The sequence below is a fragment of the Aquarana catesbeiana genome, linkage group LG12 (genome assembly GCF_042186555.1).
Source record: "Aquarana catesbeiana isolate 2022-GZ linkage group LG12, ASM4218655v1, whole genome shotgun sequence".
NCBI classification, from domain to species: domain Eukaryota; kingdom Metazoa; phylum Chordata; class Amphibia; order Anura; family Ranidae; genus Aquarana; species Aquarana catesbeiana.
In genome coordinates, this window is record NC_133335.1 from 25,266,049 (window position 1) to 25,293,192 (window position 27,144).

The window sequence follows — 27,144 nt, forward strand, 5'->3', positions numbered from 1 at the left end:
TTGGCAAGGCAAACAAGGGCATCTGTTATTTGTAAAAATCTGGATACCATGGATGGTGCAACTATTACTCAAGAGAGACCCACAGCAAAAGCTGATAAGGGATGAATGAGTTCTGTGATTAGAGGCAATTGTGCCATCACTGGAATGCCTTTAATAGAGAAGGAAGCTGCCACAAGGATAGAAAGGGAATTTGTTGTGTAGTTTGTACAGGCTAGGATTTATATTTTGAATATGTAGACATCCGGTCTTAAATTTTTAATGCTGGAATTACTATATTTTTTTTCTTTTTGCTGATGCTGATGCAATAAAGGCAGTGAGGTCAGTGGAATGGCACCTCTTGGCTGGTGGAGCAGAGGTGCTTTGAGAGGAACAAACATAATTTGTCTGCAGTTTACACTCTCGCTATCTGCACCACTCCCCTATCCATGAAGTTGCCTACCCCAAGGGATAGTGAAACCAAGGTGACTGTTACCACAAATCTAAAGGGGATCAGCTAGCTATAAAGGGCATACTTAAACCTACAATCTTAGGTTAAAGCATTTTTTCTCACCTTTTTTTAATCCAGAGAAACCCCTAAAATAATTTTCCAAGACTCAGGGAACCCTTACTAAAACCAATTCATCGGGGGTCAATGGCAAAATGTTTTTAACACTGGTGGTCAGTAGTAAGAATGGAAAACATACAGACAGCTAAAAACATAATTGGGTAATGCTGCTGGCTTTGCCAAGTAGCATTGGTCTTAAAACCTAGCAGGCACCATCAGGTCAATCAGCCACAGTTTAAGGAACCCCTGGAAACCTCTGCAAGGGTAGGCAAGCTTAAAGAGGTGGAGATCTACTTGAACAGCATGAGAAAAGTCAAAGATCACTGGGTTGCCTCCTCACACTGGATTTAAACCTCTAATTGCCGTACTACCGTGGCACAATTGCATGCATTGCACAGCAATCATGGGTTTAAACTGCAGCACATCAGTGTGAAAGCAGCCCTTTACTATTATACCCAGTATATTGCTTCACACTGACCTTTAGATCTCTTCTTTCCTGCTGCTGGCACCGCTCTGGAGACCACTAGCTAGGATAAGAGATGGAGTGCAGTTGGTATCACTCCGTATGGGACAGAAGCTGGCACTACAGAGGAGGCATCGGCTTATGAGACTTGCTCCCTATTACAGCTCCAACTTTACAAATAGTCCCTCTGCATTGCACTCTCTTTGATGCTCTGGAATGGCGGGTCGGCAAGCCCAGACCGTAATCTACCAGTCACCTGTCCACGATCTACTGGTAGATTGTGATCTACAGGTTGCTGACCCCCACTCTAGAGGAACCCTGGTTGTGAATGGCTGGTTAAAGTATAAAAGTTAAGCCCTGGTACACACGCGTACTGTAGTTGCTGTACTAATTATGCGTTTTTAATACAACGATCTCCCCGCTGAGAAACTGTGTTCTGACAAGGGGACTGCCCCCCGCCAGAACACACCAGTCTTGGATGATGATTGGCTGTTTTTCCAGCATGCCCGTTCCACAGAAGCTGCTGTACACACTGGCCGATACCAGCCGATATTCAGTCCGTGTGTACCAGGATTCAGACAGGCCAAAGATGATACAATTTTGATGGAAGGAAAGAAAATTGCTCAATACCCCCATCAACGCTGACTTTGTTGATGGTGGAATCCCTCCCGCAGAGTTATTGTGTTCTGCTGATGGGGGAAAATGTTGTTATGACTAAAAAACAGGTTGAGGAATGCTGCTTTTGGCTATTTGCTGATTGAGGTATTTCAGAAAAAATACCACATTATGGCCACTTGATGGAGCGAATGGAAATCACTGTGTTAGGAAAACACGACCAGAATTTGGTATTAATGAGCTGATGCTTGTCATTTTAGCCCAATAAAGGTTTTGTAAATAGAACCCTTTAATGTTTTTATTTCACATTAAAAAAAAGAAGTTGGATAAAAAGAAAGCATAACTACACAAAGAAAAATCAAATACACGAAAAAAAGGAAAAAACTAAAATATAAGGTAAATTGAATGAAACAAAGTAAACAACACTGATCATTATTATAAAACATGTATAATAATAATATACTCCAAAACACTCAACCTCTATTTAAAATGTATTTTCCCATGCAAAGTATCGGTATGTCTAAGCAACTCAAAGGGAAAACTTGAGAATTTCCTGGTAATTATAGGGAAAATCAGCTCCAATTAAATCTGTTCATCCCAACGACAAATGCCTAAATTATATTAAGTCCTATACCTTTGCCCTTCCTAGATTGAAGAAATTGAAAGTGAAACGAAAGTATATGACATTGTATTGTTGCTCCTGTCCCCTCCCTACTGGCTTGTCCTTTGTCATTTAAAGAGATTTAAATCTTACAGCAATGAGGAAGTATAATCAGAATTGTAACCAGTAATCATTTAAGACTGACCCAGCCATTGGCATATACATAATCTATGCACCTCTCTCTTGGGAGCGATGCCACATTTGGAATTTTCTAGCTGGTAAAACTGAGACTTGTTTTTCGTGGCCTTGTAACTTCCATTGCACTTCCATTGGGATCTGGTTATCTCCTGGTTGTCTGAAGGCTACGTGATCATGAGCAAGCCGGTACATACGTACATCGCTCTGTATGACTTCATTGGCTCCATGGAGAGTGACTTAAGTTTCAAGGCAGGGGACCAGTTTCAGGTTGTGAAAACAGACCAAGAATGGTGGGAAGCCGAGAAGATAAACTCTGATGGCAGCAAAACTGGTGAGAAAGGATTTGTACCATCTAACTATTTGGCGGAGGAAAGGACGAAGGAGAACAAGATGTAAGTAGAAGCACTGGGTTTATGTAAAGGTCAGGAAGGCTAGAAAAAAAAAATGTAGTGAGGGCTGTTACCTTTTTCTTGCTTAAAATGGAGCTGCGGGTGGGGCAGAGTGATGTCTTTGTGAGTGAGTCATGATTTGCATATCAAATGTGGCCCGGCAAGTGTAAGACAAGAGATTCCTGATATTTAGCCTACAGATGAGCTATAAGGCCCCTTTATCCACTATGTTCATGCAGTGATTTTTTTTATTAGCGTATTAGCGCACATAAGTTCACAATGTGAACTTTCCAATGCACACGTGTGTGTTACTATACATTTATGACATTTCCTTATTATGTCATACAGAAAAGTTCAATCATTTGGTACAATCAGGGATCCCTTCATAAGGCAAAATGTCCCTTTTTCTGATGAATGGATCCCTGGTGGCCCCAAAAGGTTGCACCTTTCTGTAGGACATGATGGGTAAATGTTCATTTAAAAAAATGTGATTGCAGGGGATTAAGGTGTGCTGGCAACACCTTGATGCATTTACAGGCTTAGCCCCAACCAGTGACCTAATCTGAGTACTATCATACACGAGTGTAGGGCCACACTTTACAGAAAACATAGAAAAAAAATATTGGGTGGTGGGGATTTTATAAGTCACTAAAGCAAACAGACCCAGTTTATACAAAACTTTATTCCTCCGAGCTTAAACAGGCATACAGTATGTATACAGAAAATAGACTCCTGCCCAAATTTCCAACGCGTTTTAAGACTTGCTCTTCCTCCAGGGCAATCAGATGGACACTGTGTTATAGTCAGCAAATAAGTCAAAAGCCCAAAGGGAGAATGTCCTGTAATCAAAACTTAAAACTAATGTAGTTCATGTGCTCCATCCGACCCATTACAGGAAGGGTGGAGGAACCCAGCCAAACAAACGCAGAGATCCCTGGGGCGCTCCAACCAGATGCTCCCTGGACCCATCCGGTGGCATGGCCGATCGCCCCCACCCATCTAGGGTACAGCAGCCACCACCCAATAGTTTTAGTTTTATGCAGTGCAATTATTTGGGGATGGGCACTGATATAGTCCCCAACCATACCTATTCCTAGACAATGCACACTTTACAGAGGTGTCTTGGGGTAGTGGGCCGGCTTCACACATACTTGCAACTGTCCGCAACAATGACTTTAGTTTTAATTTAAATGTTAAATATTATATAAAGTTGGATTATTTGGGTTTGCATACCAAGAGTGCGCCACAAGCAAGTTTTGATGCATTTGCTCTCTAATAAAGGGACAGGATAAGAAATAGAGCAGGAAGGAGTCCTACAAGAACATTGTCTTTACAGATTAAAAAGTAAGGTAATATCTACAGCAAGGTAGAGCCCCTGTTGAGTTCTTTTTTTTTGTCTGTGCCCCTATTGAAGAGATTTCCCTTTATTTGTTGGTATGGATTTAGAACAGGGAGAGGGAGGAAATCTTATCAAGGTAAGGAAAATCTCCTCTTAAGCTGGCCACAGACGATATGTTTTTTTTTGTTCATTAAAATTTCACCTCACCATCCCTTATTCTAATGTGGGAAGAAACAAAAAAACAGAAAGCAGCCAATATCAGCATAGGCAGCTGGTAAGGCTGTATCCTAGTAGCTAAGCAAAAGCAAACAAGGGAAAACAAATACCTATTTTGTTTGAACTCAGGCAGTCATATAGGTAAAAGGAGCTGACCTTGCCATTCTTTGTCACATATTGAAAAACCAAAAACAAGAGGTGTGCTCATAGACACTAAAAGGAAGCTATGGTCAGTGAAGGATTACAAGGGGGAGCTGGTGTCCGGGTCTCGAGCCTCCAGTGGGGCCCATTGGCTTGCTAAAAAATGTTCTGCACTTCAGTGTCATTTAGACCCCTTTTACACTGAGGCACTTTCACGCAAAAAAAAAAAAAACGCCTCAAAAGCTCATGAAAATCAATTTCCATTAAAATCAATGAATACTTTCACACTGGGGTGGTGCGATGGCGGGGCGGTGAAAAAACTCCTGCAAGAAGCATCTTCGGAGCATGTTTCAAGGGCTAAAAAAGCGCCCATTGAAATGAATGGGAGGTGCCTTAAAGCACCTGAAAAGCGCACGAAAAGCGCTTCAAAAGCGGCTCAAAATGGTTCTTTTGCGTTACATGACCTTCAAAAAAGCGCACCGCTAACGCTTGAAAAGCGCCCGGCATTTTGTGGGCAGTTTTTAAGCGCCTCAGTGTGAAAGGGGTCCTATGCCGCATACACACGATCGGACTTTCCGATGGGAAATGTTGGATGTGAGCTTGTTGGCTGAAAGTCTGACCGTGTGTATGCTCCATCGAACATTTGTTGTCGGACTTTCCGCCAACAAATGTTGGCTAGCAGGTTCTCAAATTTTCCGCCAACAAAACTTTGTTAGGAAAGTAATAAAATTCCTGCGAGCCTCAATCAACCCAAAGCCTATTAGATTTGACTAACCAGCTGCAAGCATTACACATGTCTCATAAGCTCGTGCACATAGACAAAAATAGTAGATTATACGCTGCGCTTTAGAATATTACACAATAAATGTGCGCTGAAGATCAAAACAAACACGTGTAGTGTTAATGTGACGTAAGTGACATATGTGACATAGATGTGATATGACAAAAATAAAATAAAAACAATAAATATGTCAATTAAAACATTAATATTAAAGTGCTCATGTGCATCCAAGTGCTTTGTAACACAGATATAAGTGTCCAGTGGTATATAGGGAACAACACTAGTCCCACTTTAAACAGCAAAAAAGTGCTATTGTGCAAAAAACAAGTCTCTTTATAAAACAATGCTGTGACAGTCCTGTTGAAAAAAGTGCAAATGCGTGGTATCCAGTAGTAGCTCTGCTGACATGCTTATAAATCCATGCGTCTAAAAATGATTGACAGGTGTTGCAGATCATGCATTGGTGCTCTTATTCCAATGACCCCCTAGGTATTAAATGCTCACCTTGGAGCGTGTGACGTAGCAATTACGCTCAGTCAATTCACGCTTGTGAACCACCCCTGGATTCTCTTATGGTAACAGGATCCTGGGCTTCCCACGCAGTATCTCAGGAATAATCGGGAATAAAAAGCCTCGATAGTATGATATCGCTTTAAACGTTTTATTAAATATTTATTGCACATTTTATTGTGCATATTTATTTATAAATATGCATAATATTTTTTTTTTCATCTCTTAAATCATGTTTAGATATATGGTCACAATCGTTGGTTTACTCACCAGACACTATCGCAGTATTATGCTGAGATGTCTACCTGGCTGCATGGCTCATATAAAGTCCCAAACCCTGTTCTCTTATATTTCTATGTCTTCTACTTTATTGACTTCACGTGGTGAGATCTAGATGATGTGTGCTTTGTATCTGGTATGTCTTTAAATGAAATAAAGCCTTGTATTTAAAAAAATCGTATTTTGGTTGCCATTTCAACTTAGGGATGACATAATAAGTGGCCTGTCGGATAAATATGTGAGTATGAAGGACTCCCAGGCCACGGCTGAAGACGAGATCACAGTTAAAGCCAGGGAACGGCTCCAAGTCCTTTCAATGGAAAAGGATCGCTGGCTGGTGAGCAGGGTGCAGGTGACTGGACTAGAGGACACCGTAACGGGATATGTGCCTTGTGTTCACCTGGTCAGAGAAAAGCCTGTGGAAGAGCAGAGGTAAGTCAAGTAGACAGAGAAGATTGGGATGTGAACATCTTGCTAATTAGTGAAGTAATATGGTTTACCCTTATTAAACCTATACCCTTGATTAGAACTCCATGTTGAGAATATGCGTCTTATTAATTCTGCCATTTCACTCAACTGAAGACACCCATGGCTGAAAAACGCTATACCTAGGGGGGAACTCTTGCAATAATAGTAAAGATGAATAGGGAAAAGTGTTTAATACTGTTTACTCAGTTATTGTATTTCCCTACGTACAGTAGTGAATTATCCACTCTTTGTATTACCTCTTCCTGCAGAGGTATGAGTCCCAATTGACGACTACACAATTGTACTGTCAAGATTTAATTGTTAACAACTATGTCTTTTCTTGAAAACTTAAAGTCCTTGGAATAAAAAAAATCTCTACTTCAACACTTTGGGGATTCAAATACAAAAGTTTCCATTAAAAAGTTACAAATGTAGCGCCACCTCCAAAGGAGCTGCTTGATAACGTTTGGTTTTATGTTCTGCCCCTCAACGCCAAGAACAGTCCCAGCCCCTCAGGCACACATTTTTACTGCAGACACAAGGTAATAGGACACCAGCCTGTAGCAGAGCAAGAGTATTTTACAAAGAAGCTTGGCAGCAAACAAAACAGTAAACTCTGATATTTGGCAACTGCACACAAAAAAAGGTATTCAATACAAGTGAATCACAATTTAAGCAACCCACAGGCCCTGAGATAGCCTATGGGCTCAGGCATGAAAGGGGGAAAGAATCACTACCTGTATGTCAATCTACTCCCTTAAAATCCTGAGACCACTGGCCTAGAACTTAAATGAACAATGTAATAAACAACCATACACTAATGCCCCGTACACACGGTCGGACTTTGTTCGGACATTCCGACAACAAAATCCTAGGATTTTTTCCAACGGATGTTGGCTCAAACCTGTCTTGCATACACACGGTCACACAAAGTTGTCGGAAAATCCGATCGTTCTAAACGCAGTGACATAAAACACGTACATCGGGACTATAAACGGGGCAGTGGCCAATAGCTTTCATCTCTTTATTTATTCTGAGCATGCATGGCACTTTGTCCGTCGGATTTGTGTACACACGATCGGAATTTCCGACAACGGATTTTGTTGTCGGAAAATTTTATAGCCTGCTCTCAAACTTTGTGTGTCGGAAAATCCGATGGAAAATGTGTGATGGAGCCTACACACGGTCAGAATTTCCGACAACAAGGTCCTATCACACATTCCATCGGAAAATCCGACCGTGTGTACGGGGCATTAGAAGACAGCTTTAAACCTTTAAGTAAGCGCTCCTCCTTAATGTGTGCTAATATTTTGCACCAAGTCCTTGGAGTTGTGAGAGAAAGAAGTGAGGAGTCCTTGCAGTGTAGATATCCGGCGTCTTTATCTACAGTAGCTCAACAAAGGGCCCAAAAGAGATCATTGTGTAACAATGCCCAGTAGCAAGGAGTAACTTATGTAAAGTGTCTCATGTGAAGACTCTAATGTGGGAAGATGAGATAAAGATGTCTGCTGCAGTGTCTCTTTTTGTGTGTGCACAAGGTGGGCTTCTGCCCGCTCACCAATCCTGAAGATACAGAAGCTCAAAGGAATAAGATGTCCTGGAACAGGCTCTTGAAGGATCCGCTGACACTGAATGCCCACCTGGCAACCCAAATGCTCGGCGACACAGCGATGTCTGTACGGGTGCCCACACAGCAGATGACTGGCAGAGGGGGTCACCACTCTGTCCTAGCAGTGATCACTCTGCCCCACAAGCAAGGCCATCTGGTCATCCCTTCTCTTCTTGCTCTCCGGGTCCCTCTGCTTCATAGTATCTCTCTCCCTCTGCCTTGTGGTCTCCTCCAGGGCTCCTTAGCTCTCCTCTCCTGCATCCTGGGTGCTGTAGTTTGCTCCCTCTGGCAGCCAGTCCTTGGGACTACATGTCCCATGATCCTCCCCTACTTTGCTGCTGACTGGTCCCCTACCCCTAGCCAATGAGGGAGCAGGGGAAGGAAAAGAGTGGGTGGCTGTCTGAGCGGGGGTTTATGCCTGTTACACATAATACCATCATAAAAGAGGGGTAGGACTTGATAGTAGTAACAGTTGCATACATCATAATCAGTTTATTGTTCACTATTGTGGACTTCTTCTATGAGCCTTATGCCGCGTGCACATGATCGCAAATTCTGACAACAAAATCCATGGTTATTTTCCGACAGATGTTGGCTCAAACTTGTCTTGCATACACACGGTCACACAAAGTTGGTCGGAAATTGAGAACGTCAAGAACGCGGTGATGTACAACACGTACGACAAGCCGAGAAAAATGAAGTTCAATAGCCAGTGCGGCTCTTCTGCTTGATTCCGAGCATGCGTGGCACTTCGTGCGTCGGAATTGTGTACACACGATCGGAATTTCCGACAACGGATTTTGTGGTCGGAAAATTTGAGAACCAGATCTCAAATGTTGTGCGATAGAAATTTCGATGGAAAATGTCCGATGGAGCCTACACACGGTCGGAATTTCCGACAAAAGTCTCCCATCGAACATTTTTCCTCGGAAAATCCGACCGTGTGTACGGAGCATTATACTGATACTGCTTTGAACGTTGTTAATTAAAAAGGGACCAAGAATTTGTGTTGATGGGCTTTTGTTTGCTTCAAGTAGGTTTGCCTTACCATACAAGTCTATCGGAGTGCAAAACCCACTTGAAGCAGGTCAAATGGAAGTCAGAAAGAACTCAACTGCAGGTCAACTGCACCTGTCAATGAATTCTGAATGGTCTAATGCCGTGTACACACGACCGCTTTTCCCGTCGGACTAAACTCTGATGGTCTATCCGACGGAGTTCCGACAGGATTCCGCTGAAACAGTCTTGCGTACACATGATCACACCAAAGTCCGACCGTCCAGAACGCGGTGACGTACAGCACGTACAACGGACTAGAAAAAGGAAGTTCAATAGCCAGTAGCTAATAGCTTCCGTCTTTTACTTGCTTCAGAGCATGCATTGTTGCAGGTCCTTCGGAGCTGCATACAGACGAGCGGTTTTCCCGATAGGAATGGGTTCCGTCGGAAAGATTTAGAACATGTTCTATTTCTAGGTCCGTCAGAATTATAGAAATAAAAGGTCCTATGAGGCATACACACGAGCTGATAATACGATGAAACGACTCCGTCTGACTTTTTCTGTTGGACATTCCGCTCGTGTGTACGCAGCATTAGAAGCATCTCAAACTGATGCCATCCATTCAAGGGCAAGGTCAGCAGACACGATCCCTAATAGCTAATGCTAACTTGTTATGGTTTTTCTATGTCAAGAATCTAATTTTTTCAGGGCATATTAGAAGAATGTGGGAGTTTTTTATGGCCACGGACATCTTGTGGGCAGATGACAGAACACATTAATGCTTATCTTGTTACCGATGCTGGTGTTATGTCGGGACTGCCTTCCTTCTCCTGACAAATTGACAAAGGCTGCAACACAAAAGAGAATTAAATCTTTTGTCTGCTGGATAGGAAGAGAATTGACACATTTCATTACCCCACAACCAGCACACATTTTTACCTACAGACACCTTAAATTCTATTGAACTTTCTTAGCAGATCATAAAATCCTAGCACTTTCATAAATTCTTTTGAGACAGCTAAGCTGAGCAGAAGGTTATTAAAATGTGGTCTGGCAGGTCTGTACAGTCAGGGTACAAACCTATTATAAATATGGGTGAGCTTACCTTACCTGTATGGCCAAACCCAAGTTCATGGCTAATCATCAACTGATAATGGCTGTTTTAAAGGATGTGTAGAAAACATTCCAGTTTTCCAGCCCTAAGTAATTATATCAATCAACATCCATTAGCCTGCCATCTTCAAAGCAACAGCCCATTATGCCAGGCTTATTGACATATTGTAAATTAAATATATAGAGGACAGAGAACAGTTTTCCCTGAAGCACCACATCCCAAAATCAGAAAATATATAAAGACATGGAAATGGGGCAATTATATCCCCAGGATTTTAACGGTGCTGAAAATAATTACGGGTAACTTGAACTACAAAGAATATATGTATATATATGCAACTAAACAAATTATATAAAAACAATTTTTATTTAGAAAACTACACATAATCACATATAATTAAAAAGATCCACTTTTAGAAACGGCACACAAGGCCCATCATTTGATGAATACCAATTTGCGACTCAACATGTTTCGCTCAACTTCTTGAGCTTCATCAGGAGTTTATGGTACATAAATGGTCTCAACTGTGGATGACAGAGAAGATACAGGTAAAAACCACTGGGTTAAATGTAAACCATGCTACCAGTGCATGGGTGAAAAACAGTAGTTGCATATGGTTATTACAAAAATTACATCAATGTTGTTAATAGATATTCATAAGGATTATTACACTATGACAGTCAAATCTCAATATATGGACATAATGTTAAAACAACATATATGGGTTCACAAAAGTGTAAATACAACTATCTTACCAAGCCTGTTTAAAAGAAAAAGCAAAAGCACTGTGTATTGATTGTGAATATAGGAACGCAGGATATCACGTTTCCACTATTGACCGGATCGTCCGATACCAATGCCTCCCGCATATAATGGTCACAGAGGGACTGATGTAAAAAGTGGTGGTAAAACACTGCAAAATAAATATGAGGAATCTATAACTAAAAATGAAACTAAATTAAAAGGCCGGATAGAGCAAGTTTGATACCTGAAGCATTCTGAGGGGTTCAAAAGTAATGAGGAATTACCTTGAATTGAATCAACAGTGAGTATTGGTAAGGGGCCTTACCAAGGCCTGTCAGGATATAGAGTCATTTGTTTGCAGGTCTCAGATAAGATGACAGCTGCTTACAGACTGGATCAATAGAACTATCAGAACCTAGCAGTGCACAAATTCTGCAGAAAAAGAATGACAGGTATCAATGAACGGCCTTTTCCCCGTGCAGGGTACAAAAATTTTGAACGGGTAAGCAATCAAAGTTACCTGAGTGTAGTGGAGTGAATGGGCCAGCAGGGACGGGGAGGGAAAACACCACCTCCCCTTACACCAAGAAGCCTCTGACAGAGCGGTGGCGGCTACGAGGCCGCTACATATAGTCCCATCCATCGCGGCGGCGTCTGACGTCACCGCCGCGATGCGGACACACAGTGAGGCATTTCCCCACAACGATGCAGCGTCACGGCGAGGGGCGGGTGGGAGGTAACATCAGGCTGAACCGGCCAATCCGGCCGGCGCCTGAGATTCATACGTCACTGGCGCTGAATGGATCACCGCGCATGCGCCAACCAACAGCGGCGCACAGGATGAATTCTCCCTATATGGTTTGAGTCCTTGAGCGCCATCTTTGTAGAGGGAAAAAGGCCTTAATCACAAGGGCACCTACAAGATATCATGGACAAAGAAGAGCAACAGAGTCGTTTTAACCAGGTACAATGCCCTGATTGAATGATTTAGATATACTTTATTGTCATTGTATACATACAACAAAATTTTTTCGGATACCCTTTACAGCAGCAATAAAACATTTCTCAAGAAAACCACACATACATACTCCTAGCACATGCCCACATATCTATTTAAATATATCAAGATATAAAATGTTATTTAAAAATAAATAAATAAAAGAATGTTAAAATTCTACATAAAATTCCTAAAACACTGTACCTGATGGGATTATGGACAATACGGCCCTAGGAAAAAAACTATGCTTTAAGCGATTAGTGTGCGTTTTAAGTGTTCTATATCTTTTCCCTGATGGCAATGGGACAAACACATTGTAACCTGGGTGGGTTGGATCAATACTAATAGCTTTTGCCCGCTTTTTTAATCGGCTGGCATATGCTGTGTCCAAATTTGGTAGATCTGTTCCTATGATCCGCTTTGCGGTTTTCACCACACGAAACAGGCACTTCTTATCCTCCGCCCTGCAGCTGGCATACCACACTACAGCGCAGTGGAGAAGAATACTCTCAATGGTACAATGATAGAAATTGACCAGAAGCCTTAAGGGCAATCCAGCCTGCTTCAGTCTCCGAAGGAAAAACAGTCTCTGCTGCGCTTTTTTCACTAGAAAAAAAGTATTTTGAGACCATGATAACTCCCTTGTAATATGCACTCCCAAAAATTTAATAGTGTCCACCCTTTCCACCTCCTCACCACCTATATGAACCGGGCAATGATTGATCTTTCTTGATCTCCTATAATCCACTATTATTTCTTTAGTTTTTGCCGTATTGAGTATTAAATCATTTTCTCTACACCACTCAACCAAATGTTGAATTTCCTGCCTATAAGCTGTCTCATCATTATCTTGTATGAGTCCCACTAAAGTGGTGTCATCAGCAAACTTCACTATAGTGTTAGACGCATGTATGGGAGTACAGTCGTGAGTGAACAATGTAAACAAGGCCGGACTTAACACACATCCCTGTGGTACCCCTGTATTCAAAATAATAGTGTTAGACATCTGATCTCCTATTCTCACCATTTGTGGCCTGTTTGTTAGAAAATCCATAATCCATGAGCGCAGCAATGGACATAGGCCCAAAGCTTTTAACTTTTTCACTAATTTGTCAGGGACTACTGTGTTAAATGCAGAGCTAAAATCAATGAATAACATCCTAACATATGTGTTTGGGTGCTCAAGATGTGTCAAGGCAGCATGCAATGCAATAGCAATTGCATCATCTGTGCACCTATTTGCACGATAGGCAAACTGATACTTATCCAGATCAACAGGAATGCTTGCCTTAAGATGTGATAATACGAGCCTCTCAAAACATTTCATGATGATAGGAGTTAGGGCAACTGGGCGATAATCATTTAAGCATGATACCGCTGATTTTTTAGGTATTGGGACAATAGTAGTAGATTTAAAACAAGAAGGTACTGCAGCCTGCTTTAATGACAAATTAAAAATATCAGTAAAAACACCTGCTAACTGGTCTGCACATCCCCTTAGTATATGGCCTGACACCCCGTCTGGTCCTGCTGCCTTTCTGATTTATAATCTAACAGTACAAACAAAAAAAGCAACTTTAATATTGATTTGAATGAACCTAATATTAAAATTAAGTACTTACTGTGGCCAAAAACGGGTCACATCTCTGATTGTATGAATAGGTCTGGCTTTTCAAAAAAAGCCAGGACATGATTGAAGAAGTGAAACAGATCAAAATTAAAATTAAATGTGGAAAATGGAAACTGTAAACCCTTATTTCCTGACCTCTGCAAAGCGTGGGGATCTGCACCTCTAGGGCCACTAAGTGGTAAGCGATTGATTATTCGCAACCCCCTTAGGTGCCCCTGGTGTCCGTGTGAACCAAAGGAGAGGGAGGAAAATCATGGCAAAGGGGACCGGTTTTAAAATCAATTGATAAATCCAATGATATGTAGGGGGCATATGACAGGCTTGGGAAAAAAGTCAGCTGCATACTTAGGCACTAAATAATGAAAAAACGAAACAAGAATATATGTACAAAGTCACATTTAAAAACACTCACAAAATTAGTATCGTATCTTCAGGATACGGGTGACCTCCTTCATGTCTTGGATGGTATTTCTGTGCCCCCGGATTCTTGGTTGGTGGCTTTGGACGTGGAAGCCCTCTACAACTCCATCCCCCATGAATTGGGGTTGGAAGTTGTGGAGGGCTTCATTTCTGAGAACCCTGGAGTCTCGGCAGAATACAATAAATTTATCCTGGATATGCTCCTTTTTATTTTGTCCAACAACATCTTTCTCTTTGGGGGCTTTAATTTTGATCTGTTTCACTTCTTCAATCATGTCCTGGCTTTTTTTGAAAAGCCAGACCTATTCATACAATCAGAGATGTGACCCGTTTTTGGCCACAGTAAGTACTTAATTTTAATATTAGGTTCATTCAAATCAATATTAAAGTTGCTTTTTTTGTTTGTACTGTTAGATTATAAATCATTCAATCAGGGCATTGTACCTGGTTAAAACTACTCTGTTGCTCTTCTTTGTCCATGATATCTTGTAGGTGCCCTTGTGATTAAGGCCTTTTTCCCTCTACAAAGATGGCGCTCAAGGAATCCCACCATATAGGGAGAATTCATCCTGTGCGCCGCTGTTGGTTGGCGCATGCGCGGTGATCCATTCAGCGCCAGTGACGTATGAATCTCAGGCGCCGGCCGGATTGGCCGGTTCAGCCTGATGTTACCTCCCACCCGCCCCTCGCCGTGACGCTGCATCGTTGTGGAGAAATGCCTCACTGTGTGTCCGCATCGCGGCAGTGACGTCAGACGCCGCCGCAATGGATGGGACTATATGTAGCGGCCTCGTAGCCGCCACCGCTCTGTCAGAGGCTTCTTGGTGTAAGGGGAGGTGGTGTTTTCCCTCCCCGTCCCTGCTGGCCCATTCACTCCACTACACTCAGGTAACTTTGATTGCTTACCTGTTCAAAATTTTTGTACCCTGCATGGGGAAAAGGCCGTTCATTGATACCTGTCATTCTTTTTCTGCAGCATTTGTGCACTGCTAGGTTCTGATAGTTCTATTGATCCAGTCTGTAAGCAGCTGTCATCTTATCTGAGACCTGCAAACAAATGACTCTATATCCTGACAGGCCTTGGTAAGGCCCCTTACCAATACTCACTGTTGATTCAATTCAAGGTAATTCCTCATTACTTTTGAACCCCTCAGAATGCTTCAGGTATCAAACTTGCTCTATCTGGCCTTTTAATTTAGTTTCATTTTTAGTTATAGATTCCTCATATTTATTTTGCAGTGTTTTACCACCACTTTTTACACCAGTCCTTCTGTGACCATTATATGTGGGAGGCATTGGTATCGGACAATCCGGTCAATAGTGGAAACGTGATATCCTGCGTTCCTATATTCACAATCAATACACAGTGCTTTTGCTTTTTCTTTTAACCACTTCAGCCCCGGAAGGTTTTGCCCCCTTCCTGACCAGAGCACTTTTTACAATTCGGCACTGCGTCGCTTTAACTGCTAATTGCGCGGTCATGCAATGCTGTACCCAAACAAAATTTGCGTCCTTTTCTTCCCACAAATAGAGCTTTCTTTTGATGGTATTTGATCACCTCTGCCGTTTTTATTTTTTGCGCTATACACGGAAAAAGACCGAAAATTTTGAAAAAAAATGATATTTTCTACTTTTTGTTCTAAAAAAAATCCAATAAACTCAATTTTAGTCATACATTTAGGCCAAAATGTATTCGGCCACATGTCTTTGGTAGAAAAAATGTCAATAAGTGTATATTTATTGGTTTGCGCAAAAGTTATAGCGCCTACAAACTAGGGTACATTTTCTGGAATTTACACAGCCTTTAATTTATGACTGCCTATGTCGTTTCTTGAGGTGCTAAAATGGCAGGGCAGTACAAAACCCCCACAAATGACCCCATTTTGGAAAGTAGACACCCCAAGGAAATTGCTGAGAGGCATGTTGAGCCCATTGAATATTTATTTTTTTTGTCCCAAGTGATTGAATAATGACAAAAAAAAAAAAAAAATTACAAAAAGTTGTCACTAAATGATATATTGCTCACACAGGCCATGGGCATATGTGGAATTGCACCCCAAAATACATTTAGCTGCTTCTCCTGAGTACAGGGATACCACATGTGTGGGACTTTTTGGGAGCCTAGCCGCGTACAGGGCCCCGAAAACCAATCACCACCTTCAGGATTTCTAAGGGCGTACATTTTTGATTTTACTCCTCACTACCTATCACAGTTTTGAAGGCCATAAAATCCCCCCAAATGACCCCATTTTGGAAAGTAGACACCCCAAGCTATTTGCTTTGAGGCATGTTGAGTCCATGGAATGTTTTATATTTTGACACAAGTTGCGGGAAAGTGACAAATTTTTTTTTTTTTTTTTTTTTTTGCACAAAGTTGTCACTAAATGATATATTGCTCACACAGGCCATGGGCATATGTGGAATTGCACCCCAAAATACATTTAGCTGCTTCTCCTGAGTACGGGGATACCACATGTGTGGGACTTTTTGGGAGCCTAGCTTCATACGGGGCCCCGAAATCCAATCACCGCCTTCAGGATTTCTAAGGGCGTACATTTTTGATTTTACTTCTCACTACCTATTACAGTTTCGGAGGCCATGGAATGCCCAGGTGGCACAAACCCCCCCCAAATGACCCCATTTTGGAAAGTAGACACCCCAAGCTATTTGCTGAGAGGCATGGTGAGTATTTTGCAGCTCTCATTTGTTTTTGAAAATAAAGAAAGACGAGAAAAAAAATTTTTTTTTTCTTTTTTCAATTTTCAAAACTTTGTGACAAAAAGTGAGGTCTGCAAAATACTCACTATACCTCTCATCAAATAGCTTGGGGTGTCTACTTTCCTAAATGGGGTCATTTGGGGGGGTTTTTTGCCACCTGGGCATTCCATGGCCTCCGAGACTGTGATAGGCAGTGAAGAGTGAAATCAAAAATTTACGGCCTTAGAAAGCCTGAAGGCGGTGCTTGGTTTTCGGGGTCCCGTACGCGGCTAGGCTCCCAAAAAGTCTCACATATGTGGTATCCCCGTACTCAGGAGAAGCAACAGAATGTATTTTGGGGTGTAATTTCACATATTCCCATGGCATGTTTGAGCAATATATCATTTAGTGACAACTTTGCGCAAAAAAAATTAAAAAAATAAAAAATTGTCTCTTTCCCGCAACTTGTGTCACAATATAAAATATTCCATGGACTCGACATGCCTCTCAGCAAATAGCTTGGGGTGTCTACTTTCCAAAATGGGGTCATTTGGGGGGGTTTTGAACTGTCCTGGCATTTTATGCACAACATCTAGAAGCTTATGTCACACATCACACACTCTTCTAACCACTTGAAGACAAAGCCCTTTCTGACACTTTTTGATTACATAAAAAAATATTTTTTTTTTGCAAGAAAATTACTTTGAACCCCCAAACATTATATATTTTTTTAAAGCAAATGCCCTACAGATTAAAATGGTGGGTGTTTCATTTTTTTTTTTCACACAGTATTTGCGCAGCGATTTTTCAAACGCATTTTTTGGGGAAAAAACACACTTTTTTAAATTTTAATGCACTAAAACACACTATATTGCCCAAATGTTTGATGAAATAAAAAAGATGATCTTAGGCCGAGTACATGGATACCAAACATGACATGCTTTAAAATTGCGCACAAACGTGCAGTGGCGACAAACTAAATACATTTTTAAAAGCCTTTAAAAGCCTTTACAGGTTACCACTTTAGATTTACAGAGGATGTCTACTGCTAAAATTACTGCCCTCGATCTGACCTTCGCGGCGATACCTCACATGCATGGTGCAATTGCTGTTTACATTTGACGCCAGACCGACGCTTGCGTTCGCCTTAGCGCGAGAGCAGGGGGGACAGGGGTGCTTTTTTTTTTTTTTTTTCTTTATTATTATTATTTTTTTATCTTATTTTTAAACTGTTCCTTTCATTTTTTTTTTAAAATCATTTTTATTGTTATCTCAGGGAATGTAAATATCCCCTATCATAGCAATAGGTAGTGACAGGTACTCTTTTTTGCAAAAATTGGGGTCTATTAGACCCTAGATTTCTCCTCTGCCCTCAAAGCATCTGACCACACCAAGATCGGTGTGATAAAATGCTTTCCCAATTTCCCAATGGCGCTGTTTACATCCGGCGAAATCTAAGTCATAAAATGCTCGTAGCTTCCGGTTTCTTAGGCCATAGAGATGTTTGGAGCCACTCTGGTCTCTGATCAGCTCTATGGTCAGCTGGCTGAATCACCGGCTGCATTCTCAGGTTCCCTGTTGAGACAGGAGAGCCAGAGAAAAACACAGAAGACGTTGGGGGGGGGGGGCATTCCCTCCCACTGCTTGTAAAAGCAGTCTAGAGGCTAATTAGCTGCTAGGATTGCTTTTACATGAAAGCCAATCGCTGGCTGAAAAGAATGATACCAAGATGATACCTAAACCTGCAGGCATCATTCTGGTATAACCACTCAAAGTCGTGAATGGCGTACCTGAAGACAAAAAAATGGTTAACAATAAAGCACAGTAAACGGTAAGGTATAAAAAATTGCATATCTGAAAAGCAAACATGATAAAACATAACAACAATAAAACATTGCAGAATAGAATACAGTAAAAAAGAGCAGAACAATAGAGAGAGAATAGAGAGAGAGAACAATAAAACAACAACTATTTTTTTTTTATTTTATATTTTTGTTTGTGTTTTTTTTTTTTTTTTACACTTTTTTTGTAACTAACTTTTATAACTGTAACCGGTTCCAGGTTCGGGTCTCTCAAAATGCGATGGCATCTTGGGAGACCCTGTGAAAGTGTGCCTAGTCTGTGCAATGCTGTACCCTACGCTAATACTCAACTAGTGAATGGTAGTGTTCAAAACATTCACCAATGCAAAGACCAGGATTGTCAGGACAGGAGGGACAATGATAGCGGGTGTCACGCCTATATCCGCGCTTGCTGCAGACACGACATCTTTTTTGGGGGGGTTCGTTGGGTAGGGGTACTCGGGAGGACATAAAGAAAATGCCTCTCATGCAGCCGACTGCATTTGGTTGGGGATGTGAATGGGGGAAGTACGGGTGCTGCAGAAGTGGTGGGTTCCCAATTAGGATTGGCGAATGCAGCAGGAAGGGCACTATGGGCACGACGGGCCTGTGTTTGTCTTCTTGGTGGCAGCGGGACACTACTTGTGCTTGCCACCTCACCAGCTTGAACTGCATTTATGGGACTCGCCATGTCACCAAGTGTTACTGCAGTGCTGGTTTGACTACGACCGGGGTGTACTAGGCTGCTGGTGCTTGCCAGTTCACCAAAACGCTACTAAAAAAACTGTTAGCGATCGCAGGGATCAGGCCTGACTCTGCGAACGCTGCAGTTATGCGTTTAGTGTTTTGTAAGTGACAGTGATCGATCGATACTGCACTTGGGTGGGCTGGGCTGGGCTGGGCCGGGCGGAGGGGCAAAACGCAGGTGCTAGCAGGTATCTGGGCTGATCCCGCTAACACTGCGTTTGTGGGAACCCTAAACTGCTGGGGACGCTAGTATAGATCTGATCAGATCAGATATTGATCCGATCAGATACTATACCACTAAGGGAGGTGTACGGTGTGTGCGTGGGTGTTAGCGGTACTGGCGCTAACCTGATGCTGCCTGGGGCTGGTGCTTGCCAGTTCACCAAAACGCTACCAAAAAAACTGTTAGCGATCGCAGGGATCAGGCCTGACTCTGCGAACGCTGCAGTTATGCGTTTAGTGTTTTGTAAGTGTCAGTGATCGATCGATACTGCACTTGGGTGGGCTGGGCCGGGCGGAGGGGCAAAACGCAGGTGCTAGCAGGTATCTGGGCTGATCCCGCTAACACTGCGTTTGTGGGAACCCTAAACTGCTGGGGACGCTAGTATAGATCTGATCGGATCAGATATTGATGCGTTCAGATACTATACCACTAAGGGAGGTGTACGGTGCGTGCGTAGGTGTTAGTGGTACTGGCGCTAACCTGACGCTGCCTGGGGCTGGTGCTTGCCAGTTCACCAAAACGCTACCAAGAAAACTGTTAGCGATCGCAGGGATCAGGCCTGACTCTGTGAACGCTGCAGTTATGCGTTTAGTGTTTTGTAAGTGACAGTGATCGATCGATACTGCACTTGGGCTGGGCCGGGCGGAGGGGAAGAACGCAGGTGCTAGCGGGTATCTGGGCTGATCCCGCTAACACTGCGTTTTTGGGAACCCTAAACTGCTGGGGACACTAGTATAGATCTGATCGGATCAGATATTGATCCGTACAGATACTATACCACTAAGGGAGGCGTATGCTGCGTGCGTGGGTGTTAGCGGTACTGGCGCTAATCTGACGCTGCCTGGGGCGACGCATATCACCGCCGGGCGATCAGGGGGCTAAACCTTTATTAGGTAATAAACGGCGGGTCCCCTGACACTATAAAAAATAAACGAACTAACCAGCGTCACCCGTAACGGTTATACGGTGATCAGTGGTGAAAGGGTTAACTAGGGGGCAATCAAGGGGTTAAAACATTTATTAGGTAGTATATGGGGGTCCCTGTCACTATAAAACGCTGACGGCGAACCTAAATATTTACGTTCCTAACTAGCGTCACCAGCGACACTAATACAGCGATCAGAAAAATGATCGCTTAGTGACACTGGTGACAGGGGGTGATCAAGGGGTTAAAACTTTATTAGGGGGGGTTAGGGGGGTATCCTAGACCTAAAGGGGGGTAATATTCACTGCCCTAACACTGTAACTGTCACAAACTGACACCATGCAGTAATCAGAAAAAAAAAAAAAAAAAATACTGCTTGCTGTCAGTTTGTGACGGGGGGGGGGGTGATTGGGGGGGGATCGGGGGTGTAAAGTATGCCTGGCATGTTCTACTGTGTGTGTTTGTGTGTGTTGTGCACTTACATGTCTTCTCTCCTCGGCGCTGGACGGAAACTGCCAAGCCGAGGAGAGATGACATCACATCCTCTGCCTGTGTGAAACTACACACAGGCAGGGGAGGATTCCGATTGGCTGGGAGCGATCGCGAGGGGGGGGCCACGATCGGATGGTCTCCCCCTCGCCTCCCGACGCTCCCAGTCAAATGCCGGCCGCTGCTGGCACCGGGGGGGGTCCGATTGGACCCCCCGCCCGCGGGAGGCAGATCACGTACAGGTACATGATTCTGCCTGCCCGTGCCATTCTGCCGACGTATATATACGTTAGGCGGTCGGCAAGTGGTTAAACAGGCTTGGTAAGATAGTTGTATTTACACTTTTGTGAACCCATATATGTTGTTTTAACATTATGTCCATATATTGAGATTTGACTGTCATAAGTGTAATAATTCTTATGAATATCTATTAACAACATTGATGTAATTTTTGTAATTTTGTAATTTTTGTAATAACCATATGCAACTACTGTTTTTCACCCATGCACTGGTAGCATGGTTTACATTTAACCCAGTGGTTTATACCTGTATCTTCTCTGTCATCCACAGTTGAGACCATTTATGTACCATAAACTCCTGATGAAGCTCAAGAAGTTGAGCGAAACATGTTGAGTCGCAAATTGGTATTCATCAAATGATGGGCCTTGTGTGCCGTTTCTAAAAGTGGATCTTTTTAATTATATGTGATTATGTGTAGTTTTCTAAATAAAAATTGTTTTTATATAATTTGTTTAGTTGCATATATATACATATATTCTTTGTAGTTCAAGTTACCCGTAATTATTTTCAGCACCGTTAAAATCCCGGGAATATAATTGCCCCATTTCCATGTCTTTATATATTGTAAATTAGTTTAGCCTGTGTAGCGCTGGTAGATTTTTGATCTACCATCTAGTAGGTAATTTTAGTAAATTGCTCGTTGGAAGAAGTTAGATTTGCCTCTGTACCAGCTTGGCTGACGTTGTGTGTGTTTCAATACTGAGCCGGTGGGTGTCGTTGTTACCACTGGCTAGTGTTGGAAAGGCAACGTGTCGAAGCGTATGGGTGCTCTTCTGTCCCGGAGACAACTCGGTGGAGGTGGTCCTCCGAGTTGCATTCTGGGGGAGGGTATTTATGGGACAGATGCCATGTTCTAGGGTTGTTTTACAGCCACCTGCTGGCCCTCCTGGCCGACAGGTATGCGTTACAGTGCTACCTCGTGGTCCTCCATCTTGGAGGCCCGCGTCGCTCCGGCGCGTGGGTGGGCCCAGAGGCCCGTCTGGGGCCTACCACCGAAGCCGAGGAATGGTCCTGAGCTGTCTATCGAGAGGGAAGAAGCTGGACAACCCAGGAGATCCCAGGGAAGGACCCATCATAGAAGGATCACGCAGAGTGCTGGTCTGGAGAGGGGCCTGGTGACTCGGTTGGAGGACGTATCCCAAAGTTACTTTGCAGCATAGTATTGCCGGGTCGGCTTAAAGGTTCAAGTACTGTGTCTGAAGTTCATTGCAACACTTATACATCCTGTGGCAGAGAATTGTACAGTTTCATCTTAAGCAAGTCTGTGGCAGAGACTTTTGTTCGTGCTACGTACTGGCTGCTAGGCAAGTGAGAGAGGCCTATCCAGACGAGCAAAGATTGCTTCCCGCAAGGGGATCACATCTGATTACAAGGCAAAATTCTAAAGGACATTCAAAGTGAATCCTACAGAAGGTATTTGAGTTTCCCTGCAGTTCCCTTTCCGCCTCTTTGCTACTTCTTTCCTAAATTGTTCAATAAAGCATTGAAAACGTACTCAAGTGTTGGTGCTTGTGTCGTCTGGAGGTAAACTCAACGGAACCCTAGACCCGGTGCCGGTGAAACAGAGGGAAGGAGAGTGAAGGTAACAAGCCCGCTTAAATCAGCAGCTCCACCGAGAGTTATTGCTACACCTGCAAAATGCATAGCTCTCAGTGAAGCTTCTTTGAATGGAACAGGGTCCAAGAATGGAGGACAGGCAGATAACTTTTAGTTTTGCCCCCTCTATTCATAGCTGAAGTACAGGAATGGAGCAGCTGGACAGAAAGGGTGGGCATAGCTAAGGTCTCCTGATGAGAGCCTGAGACAGGACCAGAGGTAGATTTCAACTTAAAGAGAGGAATCAGCACAAAGGACACATCCCATTTACTGTAACTTTTGTCCCTTATACACATTTTTCTGTTTCTGTTTTGTAGCTGCTTCCCGACTGCGCTATAGTCAAAAGATGGCTACAGCGCAGTTGTTCAGTTTTGGGAGGGTGCCCTGCACACCCCCTGGGCCTCGCATCCAGAGCGCTCTATGACTACTGTGTCCTTTGGACACAGCCAATCACGGATTGCGGTAAAGGGCCAATCACAGATCGCGGTAAAGGGCCAATCACAGCGACCCTTTACCATGTGATTAGCCGTATCCAATCACAGCTGATCACATGTAAACAACTTGCCGGTTTTCAACATTCCTTTTCTTACATGCAGTGTTTGTGTGAGGAAAGGATTGCTGTTAAAGTGGTGTTCCGGCCAAAATGATAGTTTTTAAATAAAAATACCCCTATAATACACAAGCTTAATGTATTCTAGTAAAGTTAGTCTGTAAACTAAGGTCTGTTTTGTTAGTTTACAGCAGCAGTTTGTTATTTTATGAACTTACAACAGGCCGTGGCCATCGTAAGTCTGGGAATCTGAAGCCAGACTGTATTTCTTCCTGGATCTCATCCTTGCAGATCTTGCACATGCTCAGTGCAGCACAAGCAGTGTAATAGGTTTCAGGTCAGGTTTCCATAGCAACGGCAGTGTCAGAGGAAGTTGCCGCCCCTTCCCAGAAGGCATTGCAAACAGGAAATGATGCGATGGGCCGCGGCCAGGGAGGAGGAAGTGAAAAATGAATACAGCAGATATACAGTAAGTGCTGAGAAAAAAAAAAAATATCCAATTCGTTTACAATCCACAGTTTAGTGCGGGATGCTGAAGAGTTGTAAAAGTGGGTGGAACTCCACTTTAACTGGCAAGCCTGTCAGCACATGGTTTACACTGAGAATCAGGGCACTGACCATCAGTGCCCTGATTCTCAGTGTAGCCCCAACAGTGCAGCCTGTTAGTGCCCATCAGTGTCGCCCATCAGTGCCGCCTATCACTGCAGCCTCATCAGTGCACATCAGTGAAGGAGAAAAAATACTAAATTTGCTAAATGTTATAACAGAAACGAAGAAAAACTTTTTTGTTTAGCAAAAAATAAAAAACCCAGTGGTGATTAAATACCACCAAAAGAAAGCTCTATTTGTCTCAAAAAAAATTATAACAATTTCATATGGGTATAATGTCACATGATCGTGCAATTGTCATTCAAAGTGCGACAATGCTGAAAGCTAAAAACTGGCCAGGGCAGGAAGGGGGTGAAAGTGCCCGGTATTGAAGTGGTTCATTTTTTTTTTTTTTTAACAGAAGTGGTTAATCTTAGCTACACTTATGCCGCGTACACACGGTCGGACTTTTCAACCGGACTGGTCTGACGGACGCCGACGGACCAAATCCGGCGAACAATCCGATCATGTGTGGGCTTCACCGGACCTTCAGCTGACTTTTCCAGTCGCAAATCTGACGGACTTTAGATTTGGAACATGCTTCAAATCTTTACGTTGTAACTCCGCCGGACCCAGAAATCCGCTCGTCTGTATGCTAGTCCGACGGACAAAAACCGACGCTAGGGCAGCTATTGGCTACTGGCTATCAACTTCCTTATTTTAGTCCGGTGTACGTCATCACATACGAATCCATCGGACTTTGGTGTGATCGTGTGTAGGCAAGTCCGGTCGTTAGAAAGTCCATCGAAAGTCCGCCAAAAGTCTGTCGAAATTCTGCTGGACAGGCCGTCGGTCTTTTGTAGCTGAAAAGTCCGACCGTGTGTACACGGCATAAGCTAAAACTGGATACACATTATACAACCTTTGTTGTTCGATTTCCTTTAGATTTACCTTCAACTATGTAGTGCATGGGCCTGTCTGCATACAAATTGAAAGTGTTTGACCTCATATTATATGGTTTTGGCAAATCTAAAGGAAAAAATCTAAAGCTACTTTCACACTGAGGCGCTTTGCAGGCGCTAAAGTGCTAAAAATAGCGCCTGCAAAGTGCCCTGAAAGAGCCGTTCAATTCACTCCAATGTGAAAGCCCCGAAGGCTTTCACACTGGAGTGGTGCGCTTGCAGGATGGTCAAAAAAGTCCTGCAAGCCGCATCTTTGCAGCGCTATAGGAGCGGTATTCACCGCTCCTAAAGCGCCCCTTCCCATTGAAAACAATGGGGCAGCGCAGCTAAAATGACGGTAAACGCTTACCGCCGGCGCCTGCCTGCCCCAGTGTGAAAGTAGCCTAAGGCCCCTTTCACTCTGAGGCGCTTGTAAACTGCCAGTAAAACACTGGGCACTTTTGAAGAGCTTTTCAGGCGCTTTTTAAGCGCTTTTGAAGAGCTTTCCATTCATTTCAAAGGAGAGGGGCGTTTTTTCACCACCCTGCCAGCGCACTGCCCCAGTGTGAAAGCATTCATTGATTTTAATGAAAATAGGTTTTCGTGAGCTTTTCAGGCGCTTTTTTTAGCCTGAAAGCACCTCAGTGTGTAAGGGGTCTAAAGAAAATGTTATAGTGTGTATCCAGCTTTAGGCTCTGATTTCCCTAGCTGGGTGATTGGTAATGGAACATCAGATCTCAGTATTGTGACTACTGAAAGTTTTCTCTGGATAATTATTTTTGTATCTTCCCAGCTGGTTTACAGAAATAGATGGTGCATGTGTGGAGACTCTCCTCCTATCTGAACCAAACATGGATGGTTCTTTCCTTGTCAGACCCAATAAAGACTCAGGATATTGTCTTTCAGGTGAGCAACAATTCTTATAGTATAGTGAGCCAGTCAGTTTTGAGCGTGCCTAAAGCTCATACATTATACAATTTTCTTATTCAATTTCCTTTAGATTTACTTTCAACTATGTAGTGGAAGGGCCTGCCTCATCGCATATAATTTGAAAGCGTTTAAGTTTGACCTCATATAATATGGTTTTGGTAAATCTAAAGAAAATTGTATAATGTATGGTCAGCCCAATGCCCTGTACACACGGTCGGATTTTCCGATGAAAAAAGTGCGATCGGATTGTGTTGTCAGAAATTCCGATCGTGTGTGGGCTCCATCTGACTTTTTCCATCTGAATTTCCGACACACAAAGTTTGAGAGCAGCGTATAAAATTTTCCGACAACAAAATCCGATCGTTTAAATTCCGATTGTGTGTACACAAATCCGACGCACAAAGTGCCACACATGCTCAGAATAAATTAAGAGACAAAAGGTATTGGCTACTGACCCGTTTATAGTCCAGATGTATGTGTTTTACGTCACCGCGTTCAGAATGATCGTATTTTCTGACAACTTTGTGCGACTCATTTACAAAGCTCACACACAAGGATAAAGACACTTATTTTCAAAAAAGTGACAGTTATTTTCAGCTGTGTTTAATGATATTTAAAATACATTTACAATCACATGGCTAAATTAGAGAGCCCTTGGGTGTCACATGGACAGATACAGAAGGTAAATCTCCCCCATGGGGTCACAGACAGCAAAAAAAAACCCTTGACGCAAATTTTAACATCCATTTCAGAACTTTTTAGGCCTATAATGGGAGATGTTTAGCTACAAGAAGCGACGACCAAGTCTTACATTTCCTTCTCCTCCCTCCAGTACGAAGGAACAAAGAGGTCCTCCATTACATTATCAAGAAAGAAGATACAGGAAAAGTCTACATCTTTGAAGAAAGATCTTTTACCTGCGTCCACGATCTGGTCCATTATTACCGATATCACCTAAAAGGCCACGACTGCCTACCGCTCATACCATTTCTAAAAGTAAGAGATACCTAAACACAAAAATATGCTACACAAGAAAGGGTTAAAAACCACCGCAAAGTGCCTCTGCAGAGGCGCTTTGCCGGCGGTATAGCCGCGCTGTCCCATTGATTTCAATGGGCAGGAGCGGTGAAGGAGTGGTGTATAGACCGCTCCTTCACCGTTCCGAAGATGCTGCTAGCAGGACTTTTTTTCCCGTACTGCTAGCGCACCGCTCCAGTGTGAAAGCCCTCGGGGCTTTCACACTGGAGAGACAGAAGCGGT

General features: G+C 43.0%; 1 protein-coding gene across 2 annotated transcripts in view; it reads left to right on the top strand.

Annotated features, from left to right (window-relative positions):
• Positions 1-2,339: 2,339 nt before the first annotated feature.
• Positions 2,340-27,144, top strand: part of LOC141114016 (protein-tyrosine kinase 6-like) — a 77,515-nt gene continuing 52,710 nt past the window's right edge. Inside the window, exons 1-4 of one of the 2 annotated variants that reach the window (XM_073607438.1) lie at positions 2,340-2,813; positions 6,281-6,508; positions 25,748-25,860; positions 26,717-26,880. In XM_073607438.1, the coding sequence (XP_073463539.1) occupies positions 2,596-2,813; positions 6,281-6,508; positions 25,748-25,860; positions 26,717-26,880 (723 nt within the window). In that variant the 5' untranslated portion in view covers positions 2,340-2,595. Of the gene's footprint in view, positions 2,814-6,280; positions 6,509-25,747; positions 25,861-26,716; positions 26,881-27,144 lie in introns of those variants that run through there. The other variant, XM_073607439.1, reaches the window with a different exon arrangement.